General features: G+C 29.2%; 6 protein-coding genes across 6 annotated transcripts; 5 read left to right on the forward strand and 1 right to left on the reverse strand.

Annotated features, from left to right (window-relative positions):
• Positions 1-692: 692 nt before the first annotated feature.
• On the forward strand, positions 693-2,261 carry BX663DRAFT_503358 (UPF0014 family). Its single transcript, XM_051526754.1, has 5 exons — positions 693-884; positions 953-1,038; positions 1,119-1,179; positions 1,243-1,310; positions 1,418-2,261. Exons 1-5 carry the CDS (start codon positions 770-772, stop codon positions 1,967-1,969), a joined length of 882 nt encoding a protein of 293 aa, XP_051384717.1. The 5' UTR covers positions 693-769; the 3' UTR covers positions 1,970-2,261.
• Positions 2,257-3,258, forward strand: BX663DRAFT_503364 (uncharacterized protein). Its single transcript, XM_051526755.1, has 4 exons — positions 2,257-2,450; positions 2,536-2,636; positions 2,696-3,007; positions 3,100-3,258. Exons 1-3 carry the CDS (start codon positions 2,361-2,363, stop codon positions 2,856-2,858), a joined length of 354 nt encoding a protein of 117 aa, XP_051384718.1. The 5' UTR covers positions 2,257-2,360; the 3' UTR covers positions 2,859-3,007; positions 3,100-3,258.
• A 1,168-nt stretch (positions 3,259-4,426) lies between these two features.
• On the forward strand, positions 4,427-5,563 carry BX663DRAFT_559712 (uncharacterized protein). The gene is made up of 2 exons (XM_051531868.1): positions 4,427-4,629; positions 4,712-5,563. Exons 1-2 carry the CDS (start codon positions 4,516-4,518, stop codon positions 5,360-5,362), a joined length of 765 nt encoding a protein of 254 aa, XP_051384719.1. The 5' UTR covers positions 4,427-4,515; the 3' UTR covers positions 5,363-5,563.
• Positions 5,564-5,580: 17 nt separating this feature from the next.
• On the forward strand, positions 5,581-6,903 carry BX663DRAFT_503375 (Pex12 amino terminal region-domain-containing protein). The gene is made up of 5 exons (XM_051526756.1): positions 5,581-5,701; positions 5,766-5,843; positions 5,911-6,068; positions 6,149-6,418; positions 6,485-6,903. Exons 1-5 carry the CDS (start codon positions 5,635-5,637, stop codon positions 6,872-6,874), a joined length of 963 nt encoding a protein of 320 aa, XP_051384720.1. The 5' UTR covers positions 5,581-5,634; the 3' UTR covers positions 6,875-6,903.
• Positions 6,904-7,843: 940 nt separating this feature from the next.
• BX663DRAFT_559714 (uncharacterized protein) lies at positions 7,844-9,940 on the forward strand. Its single transcript, XM_051531869.1, has 3 exons — positions 7,844-8,094; positions 8,162-8,897; positions 9,005-9,940. Exons 1-3 carry the CDS (start codon positions 7,863-7,865, stop codon positions 9,834-9,836), a joined length of 1,800 nt encoding a protein of 599 aa, XP_051384721.1. The 5' UTR covers positions 7,844-7,862; the 3' UTR covers positions 9,837-9,940.
• A 458-nt stretch (positions 9,941-10,398) lies between these two features.
• Positions 10,399-12,554, reverse strand: BX663DRAFT_530211 (uncharacterized protein; the record flags this gene model as incomplete). The annotated part of the gene is made up of 5 exons (XM_051530304.1): positions 10,399-10,984; positions 11,101-11,225; positions 11,344-11,700; positions 11,767-12,374; positions 12,461-12,554. 5 exons carry the CDS (start codon positions 12,552-12,554, stop codon positions 10,399-10,401), a joined length of 1,770 nt encoding a protein of 589 aa, XP_051384722.1.
• Positions 12,555-14,158: the final 1,604 nt, after the last annotated feature.

Consider the following 14,158-nt stretch of genomic DNA (forward strand, 5'->3'; position numbering starts at 1 on the left):
TATAACTTTACCATAGGATCAGAAGATTTTTTTAATTGTTATATTACACCAAACTGCAAATATTTGTATAGATATATACTGGTGGAGACACTTTGTCATAAATAATGTCTCTCCATACCACAGAAAGGATTCAATGAAAGCATATATGCGGGAAACAGGCTTTATATCAACACATCTATCTCCATATTCCCCGTTTCTGAAGGTTCTAATTGAAGAATGTTGAGCAAAAGAAAAAAAAAATTGTCTTTTTAAAAGTTATATATTTTGGGAAGAATGAAAGTTTCTAAACAAGGCATTCTCCCTAAGCGTCCATATTAAACACTCATCAATATATATTTTTTTGTCGAATCTTGTTTATTGCATAAAAAAAAAGAGAGAGAATCTTGAAGTAAATTATTGGTGTTGTATTTATATTCTTGGCAAACCTTTTTTTTTTTTTGAAACGTGTTTAAAGAAAAATTTACAGTGAATTATTTTTTTTTTGTAGAGCAAAAAAAAAAAAAAAAAAAAAAAAAAAAAAAAAAAAAAAAAAACTGCTGCACGAAAGGTTTGAATTATGAATTTAGGCTGTATTACAAAGTTCAGAAGTTCAATCATTAAAAAGAAACTTCTTGTTTCAAATGATTTTCTTCATTTATACGTCATTCGGATCTTTAAATATATTATCAGCAACAACCTCCACTTTGATATCCTTTTTTTTATTATTATTATTCTATTTTTTATTATTTCTTATCTTATACCCTCTCTCTCTCTCTCTCTTTAATTTAGAATGGATTTTACGATATTAAATACAGTATATAAATTGTTGGCAGAAGGTGAAAATAACGTGCCGAATTTATCATGGTGGAATGTGGCTATTGCTTCATTATTTCTATTTGTAAACGGTAAATACTATGTATAAATAACATGTATTTATGTATATTATTTTAAACAATTCAAATCCTATTACTAGGTTTTATTTCATTTTTTCTCGGTTTAAAGTTAGAAAAATCATTGTTAACAAGCTCAATTCGCTGTATTATTCAACTAACAATTATGGTTTTGTATAAAAGAGATGGATCAAGATACAATAGACACATGTATATTAAAATGATTCAATTTTTATATACCTTTGATAGGGTCAAATCCTCGAAAGAATATTTAATGCAAAAAATCCCATCTGGGTTGCAGTCATGACATGTAAGATATTAGTATAGATGTCGATATAAAAGGCTTACTTTTATTTATTTATTGTAATAAAAGTTGCTTTAATCTTTCTAAGTTCATGTGAGACTGTTTATAATAAATCAGATTGGTCTTATAGTGGCATGGTAAAGAAAGAAAGAAAAAAGCGTACACAAACACACACACACACATATATATATATATATGTCTTTTATAGTTTATCCTATTCTATCACTAATCATTCATATTAAAGTTCCCTTCTGTCTTATTATCAACATTATTTTCTACTATTTTTATTGGTATTTTAGGAACACGTTTTGCCATGAATCAAGGAAAAGATTTTTGGCTCCCAGAATTATTTATTCCAACTGTAGGATTATTATTAGGGATAACATCAGGAGCAATGGCAGTAGGGTTAACGACTTGTTTAACTAAAATGGGACAACAATCTAATCAAATTGAAACCTATTTAAGCTGTGGAGCAAGTCGCTGGGAAGCAGGTAGAACGGTAGCTATTGAAGCCATTCGTCTAGCCATGTTACCGAGCATCAATCAAATGTCTGTTATTGGTTTAATTACTATTCCAGGTGCTATGACAGGCCAGATCTTAGGCGGGGCACCTATTATGAATGCAGTTAGATATCAACAAATTATTACTTTTATGATCTCTGCTACTACTGGATTATGTGTCTTGTCTGTTGTCTATGTAAAGTTTACATTATATATGTATATTATATCTATCCATCTATCTATATACCTAATATATATATTCTTAGTTTTGTATTCATCATATGTTAGATACTAAACATCGACTTCGAAAGGAAAAAGTACACAAGTACAAAGCTAATCTATTTTATGATATTAAAGCATTATGGATCGACTTTTGGAATGAACTATCCAATCAAGAATACAATGACGATGATCAGCAATCACAAGCAGCAAATGAAAATACACCTTTAATCAGTAACAGAAGAAGAAGCTCATAATGTACAAAAAAGGAAAAAAAATAAAATATGTGTGTAATATATAACAAAGATGAAGATAATTATTACTGTGCATAAAATAAATAAATAAATGGAAAAGGAATTTTTTTTTTTTTTATTTTTTGTTATCTTTTTATTTTTATTATTATTTTATATACACATATTTATATACAAATACAGATATATACATATACATATTAAATATCGATACAAATGTCAGCAGTAACAGCAACACCTTTACTAAGTCGACAAAATGCATTTCTATTAGAAGAGAATGATATGCTAAATAATTCACTTCATTTTGTAAGAATGAATTCACAAGTAATGATGGTGATGAAGCTGATGATGAATAGTCATTATTAATAATCTTGTCTTTTATTTATTAAAGAAAATATGTGTTGAATGCAAGCAAAGACAAACACAAAATAATAAAGAAAACAAACGTATTCAACCTTGTCATTGTCTAAATAAACAGCCAAATAATACCATGTATATAACAATAAGCATCATAAAGTTTCTTCTCTTATCAAACTTATTACATCATTTAGATATGTATATATAGAATGCTTTAAGAAATGGCTAAGAAGGAATGATTGCAAGTCAAATTATTATTATTCGATAGTATCATCTTGTAAGACTGTATTCATATATGCAATTCTCTATTCTATAAAGACTATGATACAACTTCACTTATATTTATTTACTGTTTAGCTATTCATGTTAAGAAGAAAATAATAGTTGGTATATTCATCATGTTTATCCTCTATTTCTGTATACATATCAATAGATGCATGGTCATAGAGATATTATCAAAATCTGAGATATATGAAAAATATGGTCAAGATAGATCACTTAAAAATGTACCTGAATCACTTATATTACCTGTAATTCACATATAGAAAATACATGTCATTGTCTATCTTGTATACTTATTCACATTCTTATTCTATAGAAAATAAGCATATCATGTATGCAGTCATCCTATAGTGGTATTCATAACCATTTTATCTCTATTTCTCACTTTACAGTTCTCTTGTTCATTTCCATCCTTTTCTGCCTCTTTCCAATAATTACATTTGTTTTTCTCTTTCTTCTATTCTTATATTGGATTCTGTTATAATAATAATAATATCTTGCTTATTTGAATAAACAGTAAAGTAAATAAGACATGATACTAAAACTCGTCGAATTTCATATAACGTGATAAAATCAATATATCAGCTCCCTATGTCATGGGAGTGCAAGTAAGGAAAGAAAAGAAAAGAAAAAAAAAAACTTTGAATTACAATATTATAAAGTGTGTTCATGTAGTTCCATGTACATCTATTATATCATAGATAGAGATTATATCTATTTCACTCATATTTATATGCTTTACATAATGAACTTATATCTAATATAGACAAAAACCAGTACAAGTAGTATCATGTTGTTTGGCTTGAAGAAGGTAGCTTATCACACATACATATATTAAATGCTTTAAAAGAAGAAGAAAGGTGTAAACTGACAGCATTTAAATTATATATCAATAAAATTAAATAGTGTAACTTTTTATATGGAGTAACATCTCTTTTTGTTGATTTCACATGATTGTATTTCACGCATCTATCTAGACTTTCTTTCTTTCTTTCTTTGATGTAGACCAGACCGGTGTCGTCTAACAAATATATGCTCTTGAGCCTCAATAAAAATATTCCAAGCGTCCTTATTTTTAAAAGTAATGAAAATAAATTCGTAAAATCAAAACGTGATGAACGTTTACAACAGAAATTGGGTTTTTTTTTAAAAAAAAAATTACTGCAGAGAATGACTAGTTGCCCATAACGACTCTATCCTCTTTTTAGAATAATAAAAGAGAAGAAACATTAGATTGAAGAGAAACGTCTTTCTTCAGTAATAGAGACACATAATAGCTTGGAGTTAGTTCGATTGCAGAGAATTGATATTGAACAAAAAAAAAAAGTATCTGAATAAGAAGGTCGTTTCTTTAACATAAAGACGAGACAAATTTTAAATCATTATGGAAAAGTATTCTTTGCAAACTTATACAACGATTGAAGTAATATAGCCTACTATTTATCTTATAAAACTAAATAAACTATTTTTTTTTATAAATACCTAACTTTCTGTATCACAAATAGTGACAGCTTATTCTCCTCCAAAAGAAAAAGTCTCTAATTTGTTACTAAGAATGACTTGCAGCTAAATGCTTTATTTTTATTGAACTTTTAATTTCAAACCATCCTTGACTGAATTTCAAATTCAAAAAAAAAAAAAGTGTGTGAGTAACATTTACTAAAGGAGATTATATCTAAGATGGAAGAAAGAATTATTTTTTATTATTTTCTTGTTTTATTGTTTTAGAATTATGTCTTATCCTCAGTACAATTCATATCTATCTAACCTTGAATCTCTTGTATTTGATTCACCTAATGAAGTAGTTCAAACAGAAAAAGATGTTGCAGATGAATTAGATTTATGGGTAAAAAAAAAAAAAAAAAAAAAATAGATACATCTATTTATCACAAATAAATTTTTTTTTTTTTACTAAACTTTTGAATTAGACAAATGCTCAATTTTCATTTGATGTAAAGCCTGGAGTTGGCATTTATGAAGATGAAAAGAAAAGTAAGGAAACAAGTCCTGCAACTCAATTTGAGTCTGCATCAGGTTTAGACCCTGTAACATATAATACACTTGTCAATTATCTTGACTATGAATTACCTCAGCGACAACAAATTGAAGTTAATGTACCTAGTCAACCACAAAAATCACAATCCCCTCCTACTAAAAAGCAACGTTTAATTCAACCTCGTCCTTTAGCGCCTGCTTTACCTACTTTAGCGCCTAATGTTCCTTTAGTTTCTACTACTCGTCAAGTATTGATGCCTAAACCACCTATGGCCAATACAACTCATATATTATCTCCACTCTTAATAACACCTACTACAACAGTTAATAAGAAGAAGAGTCTAAATGATAACAAAAAGGCTAAATCAGAAGAAGGAAAAGAAGTGATTCCAGATGAAGATAAACGCCGTCGTAATACTGCTGCAAGTGCTCGTTTCCGTATCAAAAAGAAGTTACGTGAACAAGCAATGGAACAATCTGTACGTGAAATGACAACTAAATCAGAACAACTTCAAGACCGTATTAACCATCTCGAAACAGAAATCAAGTTCCTTCGAAGCTTATTACTGAATAAGTCAAATTAGTTAGTCTATTATACAATCTTGTATAATATCTCGTATCAATGCTCTTTTCCCTTCCCCCTTTTTATAATTCAACATCAACTGTAAATATTTTCAACAATATACTTCTTTATTGTAATTCAACATTGCTTTTATAACTTAATTCAACATTATTAAATAAAATAAATAATCTTCTTTTTTTCTTGAAGGATTTTAATTGGACAGAAATTATTCACTATCTATTTTTTTTTTTTTTCTAATGGTATTTTTGCTGACATACTTTTATTTTCCCCACAATGTCAACATTACCAAAAGATGAATCTTTTCAATTAGACTTTCCGTATGGTGCACAACCTGATATAAGTAAAAATTATAAAAGTACTATTTCAACAAGTTATTAAATCATATATATATGTAATATATTTAGTTCGAGCTAATCAGAAAGATGTATATTATCAAACTATTTTGCAAGAACAAATGACGAGAGTTGCTCAACAGTTTTTTGGTATACACTTAAAAAAAAAAAAAAAAAATAGCTTAATTACACTATGGATTAATAAAGATATAAAAAGGCGCTCGACGACAACATTTTTGGCAAAAGGAAATTAATACAATAGCTAATGTTTGTTATTATGGATTAACAACACTTCTTGGAACACAAACCTTGGGTGAAGAATATTGCGATCTCGTTCAAATTGATAATCATCATAAAACCTATCCTAATTTTATGGTAAATTATAAAGTATAGTTGATTTAGTAGACTAATTTCGCATGTGTATTACTGTATTTTTTTTTTTTTTATCTGAAAAGCGTCGATTTATTTTAGTGTTTATTCAAGCTTTGTTACCTTATATTTATACTCAAAGTGCATCTAAATTGAAAAAGATAAATCAAACAAATGATATTGAAAATTTGGAAAAGGGAATAAATTTAAAGATGAAAATAATTCAATTTCTTAAATCTCATTTAAATCAAATTCAAAACTTCTTTGTCAAACATATTCGACCTATTCATTTAGCTACTTTTTATTTTTTTGGAGCCTATTATAGTTTTTCAAAACGGTTAACCGGTATTCGCTATGTAAGTTCATTATGATGATAAAAGTGAATGATAATGGAATAAATATAGATAACATATGCATATTAGATTTTTACTAGACAATTAGGACCGCACGAACAACGTGTAGGTTATGAGGTATTAGGTGTCTTGATTGTACTTCAACTAATGATTCAAGCAGGAATAAATATTCATAAACGTATTCAAATAACACAAGAAGAAGAAAAGCAAGATATAGCAGCAGAAGATGATTTTGATTTCATAAATGAGCTTGAAGAAGAGAAGTCTTTAAGTTATGAACAAATGCAAACATTAAAATGTGCTCTTTGTCTTGAGCAGCGCACTACTACCACAACCACTCCTTGTGGGCATTTATTTTGTTGGAATTGTATTATTGAATGGTGTCAAAATAAGCCAGAATGCCCACTTTGCCGTAGTCAAGTTAATATTTCTCATTTAATACCATTAAATAATTTTTAAAATAAAAAAAATCATTTTTCCGGAATGTATCTTTATTCTTCTTTATAATAGCTTACTACACATAATAGTAATGAAAACGTTTTCTTTTTTTTTTCGTTCTTTCTCGGAAAATATAATGGACCGTTAAATGTTACTTGCAATGATTATTTGCTTCTAAGAATAATAGAATACAAATATAATATTATTTAACCGTAGTTCTTTTTAATCGGTTGTATTAGATTTTCCATTTAAATGTTACTCCTTATGTTACACATGTCGGAAAGTCATTTATTAGAAGAAAAGAAATGAAAAAAGGAAACACTATAAAGAACAATAAGAAAGTATAAAGTATTTGAATGTGAATTATTAGCTCTAGATTAAAGTAGATCAGTATAATGAATAATGATATAAATATAAATACAAATGTATATTTATTTCTTTATGTAGGGTTAATTCTAATAATATGGAAGAACAATAAGTTATTTTTCTTTTTTTTTTTTTTAAAAAAAAAAATGCTTAATTTTGCCGTGAAATGAAATTATCCGCGTTTTTTTCTTACTTTTTTTTTTTTTTTTTTGAATGGTATATCACAATTTGAAGCATATGATATCAATCTGTTTAACACTATTAAATGAAGAGCGATAGATAAATCAGTATTGGTAATAGTCAGTATTTGGTTTATATATCAAAAATATGCATAATCTCGATATAAAACGAAAAAAAAACCTGGCCTATGAAATCAAATGTAACTCAAGAAATATGTAAATGCTTAGTTTGAAGCACAGAACTCACATTAAAGTCATAACAAAAGAACTTTATCCTTAGGAAGAAGAGAGAGGGGGGTGGAAAAATATTTTTTTATGATCCATAAAGACCTGGTTGTTTCTCTCTCTTTTTTTTTTTTTTTTTTTTTTTTCTTTTTCTTTACCTTCCTTTTTTTTTTTTTTTTCTTAAAAAACGTACACATTTATTTTTTTTTTTTTAATTTTTATTTCCAATTTTTGAAAGGATGAGTAAGTGGTATAATAGTAATTCTTTATCATCCTCTACTCTTGTGTTTTTGTTGGCAAGTGTCCAGTTTACTACAGCTCAACATCATTCGATGGTAGATGAGCCTGTACCACTTTTTAATGCCTCAGGTGATGAGCCTATGTCTTATGCTCTCTTCCCCGATAATAAGGGCTACTTCTATACTCATGTCATTTTAATGACAATTGCGTTTTGGATATTAATGCCAATCGGTAAGTAGTGACGGAGAAAGAAGAAGAAAAGAAAAGAAAAAGGAATAAATGCTGACATTGTTTCTAGGTATTATGCTGGGTATCGCAAAATCCTCTTTACACATTCCCGTTCAATTAGGCTCCCTTTGTTTTGCTATGGGTGGCTTTTTCTTTGCAAAGTTATATGGTCATTCAACGCCTCATCTTTATAAGGGTAATTCTCATCATATCTTGGGTTGGATTTTATTTTTGTTTATGATAACTCAAATGTCAGTGGGTATTGTGCGAAAGATTGCAAATGCAGTGGGTAAAAGAACAGCTAGTTATGAGCAAATTCATCAAGAAGATCATTTGGATTATCCAGCATCACCCACATCATTCATCGACCCTTGTAGTAGCAGCAGCAGCAATAGCCACTCATCTGATCGTCATAGTGAAGCAAGTGGTGAAACCCTTCATATGAATGAACTCACTGACTTTAATGATAAATCATATCATTCTAAAGATTCTCGACAATCCTCTAACAGCACTGCTGCACATACTATTTACGATGTCGACCTTGATGATGAAAGTTTAATTGAAAATTCACATCTAGCATCAGACAATATGCCAAAAAGCACTGATCTTGGTTTTATAATGCGCTTATTTTATTCTGTTTCACCTTATATACCGAGCATTGTTAAGAATATATTCGTTACACTTGCTTATAATCGATTTACAACAGATGTGTGTAGATATTTCCATTTGATAATGGGGAGAGCATTTATCATCTTGATTTTTGTTCAAACATTAAGTGGTTTGGTTGTCTATCATGGTGTTTGCAGGTAAATAATAGAATAGAATAGACATATACAAAGTTTAAGCATTGCGAAAAAAAAAAAAAAAAAAAAAGAGTTAATTGATTACTCATCATGTGTGTATATATACATAGATCCTGGGAAGTACTCGGTTGTATTGCTCACTTAATCAAAGGAGGTATTTTCTTTTTCTATGGCATTATGACGTTTGGTCGCTATCTAGGTGCATTTGCAAATAAAGGATGGGCATGGAACTATATTGAAAATGGTAGTAGATTTAGTTTTGAAATGATTGAATCATGCTTGATCTTCACTTATGGTATCACAAACACCTGGATGGAACATTTCGGTCAAGATTCAAGATGGACTCATAAAGACCTTGAACATGCAAGTTTAGCCTTTATGTGGTGGTGGTGTGGTTTGATTGGTATCATGGTTGAAAGTAGAGCCGTGCGTCGTCTTTTAGAACGTACTATTCTTACCAACACAAATACGACTCAAAATTCATCCAAAAGTTATTCTTTAAATCCTTTCCCTGCTTTAACAGTCTTGATGACAGGCATTTCAATGGGTAACCATCATCAAGATACATTATATTCATCCAACATTCACTACATGTGGGGGATTTTATTAGCTTCTGCAGCCTGCTGTCGTTTTGTTACTTATCTATTCCTTTATCGTAATGCACCAACTGACGCTCAACCCTCTCGTCCTCCTAGTGAACTCTTAGGCGCCTTTTTATTGATTGCTGGTTCTATATTATTTATGGCCTCTAATTCAGGCACCTTACTTTGGTTACGACGAAATAATGTAGACAGTATGTTCTTAATGAATGTGTGTGTTGCTTTGACTGCCATTACTCTATGTTATGTTGCTGCTTTACAGATCATTAAAGCTTGGGCTGAGAGAAGAGAAGCTTTTAAGCAGGGAGAACGTAATCAACAAAATATGGAACAACAACGATAAATAATGATATGTAGAACCATTTTATCCATTATCATTTTCTTCTTCTTCTCTCGTATTTATTGTTCTCTATATCATTTAATAATAATATTATACATCATAGTCTCATCGAGATGACTTTCATTTTTTTTTTTTTTTAATTTCTTTACTCTTTAAAAGCTTAATAAAATTTCATACTCATACTACTTTATTATTCTAAATGATAAAAATAAGCCTGAACTATTTACTATCACTTGTAGCTCAAAATACAAGTTAAGTAAGCTGATATTTGTTAAAGTATAAAGAGGGAGAGAGAGAGAGAGAGAAGGAAAGAGATCTCAAAGGACTCCTTCAAGGATACCCATGACTAATAATTAAATACCCAAAAAAAACAGAATATTATCTCGGGCTGTAAGTCTTATCTCACAATGTAGCTTCCCTTTCTATATATACATACACGTATTGGCTTATTTATATACATATTCAAAAGCTTATTATTTTTTAGTCAATACATATATATACATATATGTATATATATATATATATATATAAACTTATTTATTAGTATTGTATATTCTATATAGCATTAAATTCGACTATTATTATCTGAGCCGTATTCATCTTGTGTAGGTGTCCACATATTTGAATAAACATATTGAACCAATCCATTGTGATTCAAGGACTTTAGGAATTCTTCTTTATTCACATCACTACATAACCCACTTCTTAATGCTTGTTCAATCACGGCAACAGCAACTTTAGCCGACACATCACGAATGCGAGTCAATGAAGGATATAACCAATTTTGTTCAACTTCATCCACGGTTAATGAATCAGCTAGAGCTTTAGATGCATTATAAATCATAGCGTCCGAGATTGATTTTACTTGAGCAAGGATAGCACCGAGACCCAAACCTGGGAAAATATACATGTTATTACCTTGGCCAGGGATAGAGACGTGTCCCGTCTTGACATTTGTGTAACTAGGAAAGGCTGTACCTGAAGCAAAGATAACACGATGGTCTGTGTTTTCCATAGCATCCGCAAAGGTGCATTCTGCTTGTGTTGCAGGATTAGATAAAGGGAATACGATAGGATTTTTGTTTAGCGAAGCAAGACGTTCAAGTACATTTTTGTTGAAAGCACCAGGAATAGAAGAAAGACCAATTAGCCTATTTATAGATATATAATTAAAAACAAATTAGAAAATCCATATTCCTTTTTTTTTTATTATTATAACTATTATTATTCTGTTATATTAAATTAAATATATAAAAGTATACTTTACACTGTAGGTTTTACATAATTAATAATGTCAAGTAATTCTTTATATTGTTGGCCTTGATTATCATCTCGTGCGTAATATATTTTATGTTGCGCAAGTTTATCACCTCTGTCTAGTGTAATTAGACCCTGTTTTTTTAAAAAAAAAAGGGGGGGATATATGTTACGTAAATTTTACAAAAAAAAAAAAAAAAAAAAAAAAAAAAAAAAAAAAAAAAAAAAAAAATAGGAGGTGGGAGGAGCATACCTTCGAATCGACAATCCAGAAAATATGTTTAGCTTGTTCCTCAGACATATTAAATTCAGTCTGAAAATAAACTTGAATTTGTCGAGCAACACCAATAGCAGCTGAACCAGCACCATAAAAGACGATACGATGTTCTTCGGGTTGAATATCATTGATTACTTTTCGAATTGCATTTATTAGACCAGACAAAATAACAGCACCCGTACCTTGAATATCATCATTAAAACAAATCAGTTTATCTTTATATCTTTCTAAAAGACCAAAAGCATGCTCGCTGGACCAATCTTCAAATTGAATTAATAAATTTGGGTAAATTTCATGAATTGTATTCAAAACTGTATCTACAATTTTATAAAACTAAACATATGTAAGTATATATATATATATATATATATCGCTACAAGTATTATAATTTATAAATACCTCTTTATCATTTGGACGAGTCTTGCGAAGACCAAGATAAAAATCATGCTGACGTAAGTTTTCATTATTCGTACCCATATCTAGAACGATAGGTAAAGTACGACGAGGATCAATACCGGCACCCGCGACATACAGTTGCAATTTCCCAATACTAATCCCCATACCATTACTACCCAAGTCCCCAAGCCCTAGAATACGAGAACCATCTGTGATAACAGCAATTTCCGGTGAAAAATTAGGATAAGGTTGATAATTTAAGATGGATTCCTTAAGATGATCTAAATCTGTTGAATTAAGATAAAGACCATCAGGGACACCAGTTGCAGCCAAGAAAGGATAGATATTTGAATACTCAATACAAGCTGTACCTACTGTAGGGGTATAAATGATAGGTGCAAACTCTTGGAGGTCATCCATGATTATTTTATAAAACAATCGTATATTAGAAGTTCGCAATTGGGCTAAAAAGACATATCTTTCAAGCTGGGTTGATTTTGATCTTACTTGCTGTAAGGCACGACGTCTTTGGATATCCATTGTTTCAACACCTGCTGGCAATAAACCTAATAAATGAAGCTCTTTACGCTTATTTTGCTCAATAGCTGTGCCTATTTTTATATATCATATGTATAAGAATTTCAATAAATAAATGTATGTGTATATATGAAATAACTACATATGCGCATATATATACCTTCATTATCATATCCACAAATATATTTTACCGAAGATACTTGCTGATACTTAGTAAGAGATGCATTTTCAATTTTAAAAGAAATGGGCGCCATTTTTTTTTAAAAAAAAATAAAATAAAATAGAAATATGAAAAAAAAAAGAGGAATGAAGAGAGAAGAATTATTACCGTTTATTTCTATATAAACTACTTTTTTTTTTTTTTTTTTTGATTCCAAAATGAATAAACTTTTTTTTTTATGTGGAGTAAAATTCAATTATATACCGTCTTATCCTTAAAATACCCGTGCTACTTGCGGAAGATCTTTTTGTATATTTTTAGTCTTTTTTGTAAAATAAAACTACCATTTATGTATCCTCTTCCTCGCTTCTGTTTCTTTAGCTGGAATTCAGTATAAACTTACTTTCAATGTATAATGCGTGGGAAAGTTTTGTTTGAAAAAAAAAAAAAAAAAAAAAAGGAAAGAAAAGGAATACTTTAATTTGAACAAGTATATATCATTTTACATATAAAAACTCACTGCTATACATGTACATTATTTATCAGGTTAAATTTGGTATCTTTCATTGTTCCAAAAAAGGAACAAAATACACTCTTTCTTAAACCACATGGCACACTTTTTTTTATGGCATATTTTTTTTCATCTTGGCACAAAAGTGTGCCATCACATTAAAGTGGCTGTTTATCAAAACACAACTGCCATTTGGATGCAGAATAACGACAAAAGCCTTGCAAGTCACTATAAGCGCATGCTAAATAAAGATCATATCAAGCTTATATGTAAAAATAAAATGTGATGTTTAAGACTAGGAAATATAGCTTATGTATTTATATGAACTGTATCAATAAAAGGCAATAGTAGTTATAATGATTATTTTCTATTTTACCTTAAGGTTTGTTTAACAAAGTGAGCCTATCCCTTGCCAATACTCTTTTTTTTTTGTAGAATATGTAGTCATATCCTAGTCAATTACTACACAGAAGCAATATATAAAAAAAACAGAATAGACAAGGAATACCTATTATATTGAAAACTTGATCTGTACTGTCTAATCAAACTGCTGTGTATGTATATTTTTAATGGGAACGTTTGTAAGAAGAGGAGAAAACCAATTACCAAAAGACCGAAAATAAAGTACAATTAGGGAGTTAGGTATATATGTTGTCGGTAAAAAAAAAATAAGATATAATTTAACGCACTCTTACAATTGCATAAATGATGAGCTATTAAAATCAGAGGTCTTCTTAACAAGTTACAATTTTATTCATTTAAAAAAAAGTCACACTCGATAAATGATAACTACACAAAAGATATAAAGAAGTGCTAAACACATATGCTAATCCTAGTAAGCAACGATCTAAAAATAAGCAGTGTTTTGAGTGCAAATATTTGTAAACTATTATACTTTGGGAACTCCAAGTGTATCTGTTTTTTTACAAATTTTCTTTTCTTTTTTTTTTTTACTAGCAAGTTTTTTATTCATTAGAAAGGAAATGTACCTGCAAAATGAAATATTGGCTGTAGCGCCGTTTAAATAAAACAATAGCTGACAAAACAAAAGTTACATATTTAATGATCTATCATCAAGTAGTAAAGAAAGCATTTAAGCTTCTTTAACATAATTCAATATAATATCTTTAATAATTATCATAGTTATTTTTGTGTATAAAAGATATGAAAGATAAATAATAAGCCAC

Source organism: Cokeromyces recurvatus (assembly GCF_025118155.1).
Source record: "Cokeromyces recurvatus strain NRRL 2243 chromosome Unknown BX663scaffold_7, whole genome shotgun sequence".
Lineage (NCBI taxonomy): Eukaryota > Fungi > Mucoromycota > Mucoromycetes > Mucorales > Mucoraceae > Cokeromyces > Cokeromyces recurvatus.

What these genes read in the sequence shown, in the direction of transcription:
- BX663DRAFT_503358 (XM_051526754.1), top strand. Translation starts at nt 770, where the DNA reads ATGGATTTTACGATATTAAATACAGTATATAAATTGTTGGCAGAAGGT. An exon ending in ATTATTTCTATTTGTAAACG is followed by an intron (nt 885 to 952) that starts GTAAATACTATG and finishes TCCTATTACTAG; the next exon opens with GTTTTATTTCATTTTTTCTC. An exon ending in CTGGGTTGCAGTCATGACAT is followed by an intron (nt 1,180 to 1,242) that starts GTAAGATATTAG and finishes TTGTAATAAAAG; the next exon opens with TTGCTTTAATCTTTCTAAGT.
- BX663DRAFT_503364 (XM_051526755.1), top strand. Translation starts at nt 2,361, where the DNA reads ATGTCAGCAGTAACAGCAACACCTTTACTAAGTCGACAAAATGCATTT. An exon ending in TAAATAATTCACTTCATTTT is followed by an intron (nt 2,451 to 2,535) that starts GTAAGAATGAAT and finishes TATTTATTAAAG; the next exon opens with AAAATATGTGTTGAATGCAA. An exon ending in AAACAGCCAAATAATACCAT is followed by an intron (nt 2,637 to 2,695) that starts GTATATAACAAT and finishes TACATCATTTAG; the next exon opens with ATATGTATATATAGAATGCT.
- BX663DRAFT_559712 (XM_051531868.1), top strand. Translation starts at nt 4,516, where the DNA reads ATGTCTTATCCTCAGTACAATTCATATCTATCTAACCTTGAATCTCTT. An exon ending in CAGATGAATTAGATTTATGG is followed by an intron (nt 4,630 to 4,711) that starts GTAAAAAAAAAA and finishes CTTTTGAATTAG; the next exon opens with ACAAATGCTCAATTTTCATT.
- BX663DRAFT_503375 (XM_051526756.1), top strand. Translation starts at nt 5,635, where the DNA reads ATGTCAACATTACCAAAAGATGAATCTTTTCAATTAGACTTTCCGTAT. An exon ending in AAACCTATCCTAATTTTATG is followed by an intron (nt 6,069 to 6,148) that starts GTAAATTATAAA and finishes TTATCTGAAAAG; the next exon opens with CGTCGATTTATTTTAGTGTT. An exon ending in GGTTAACCGGTATTCGCTAT is followed by an intron (nt 6,419 to 6,484) that starts GTAAGTTCATTA and finishes TATGCATATTAG; the next exon opens with ATTTTTACTAGACAATTAGG.
- BX663DRAFT_559714 (XM_051531869.1), top strand. Translation starts at nt 7,863, where the DNA reads ATGAGTAAGTGGTATAATAGTAATTCTTTATCATCCTCTACTCTTGTG. An exon ending in TTGGATATTAATGCCAATCG is followed by an intron (nt 8,095 to 8,161) that starts GTAAGTAGTGAC and finishes CATTGTTTCTAG; the next exon opens with GTATTATGCTGGGTATCGCA. An exon ending in GTCTATCATGGTGTTTGCAG is followed by an intron (nt 8,898 to 9,004) that starts GTAAATAATAGA and finishes ATATATACATAG; the next exon opens with ATCCTGGGAAGTACTCGGTT.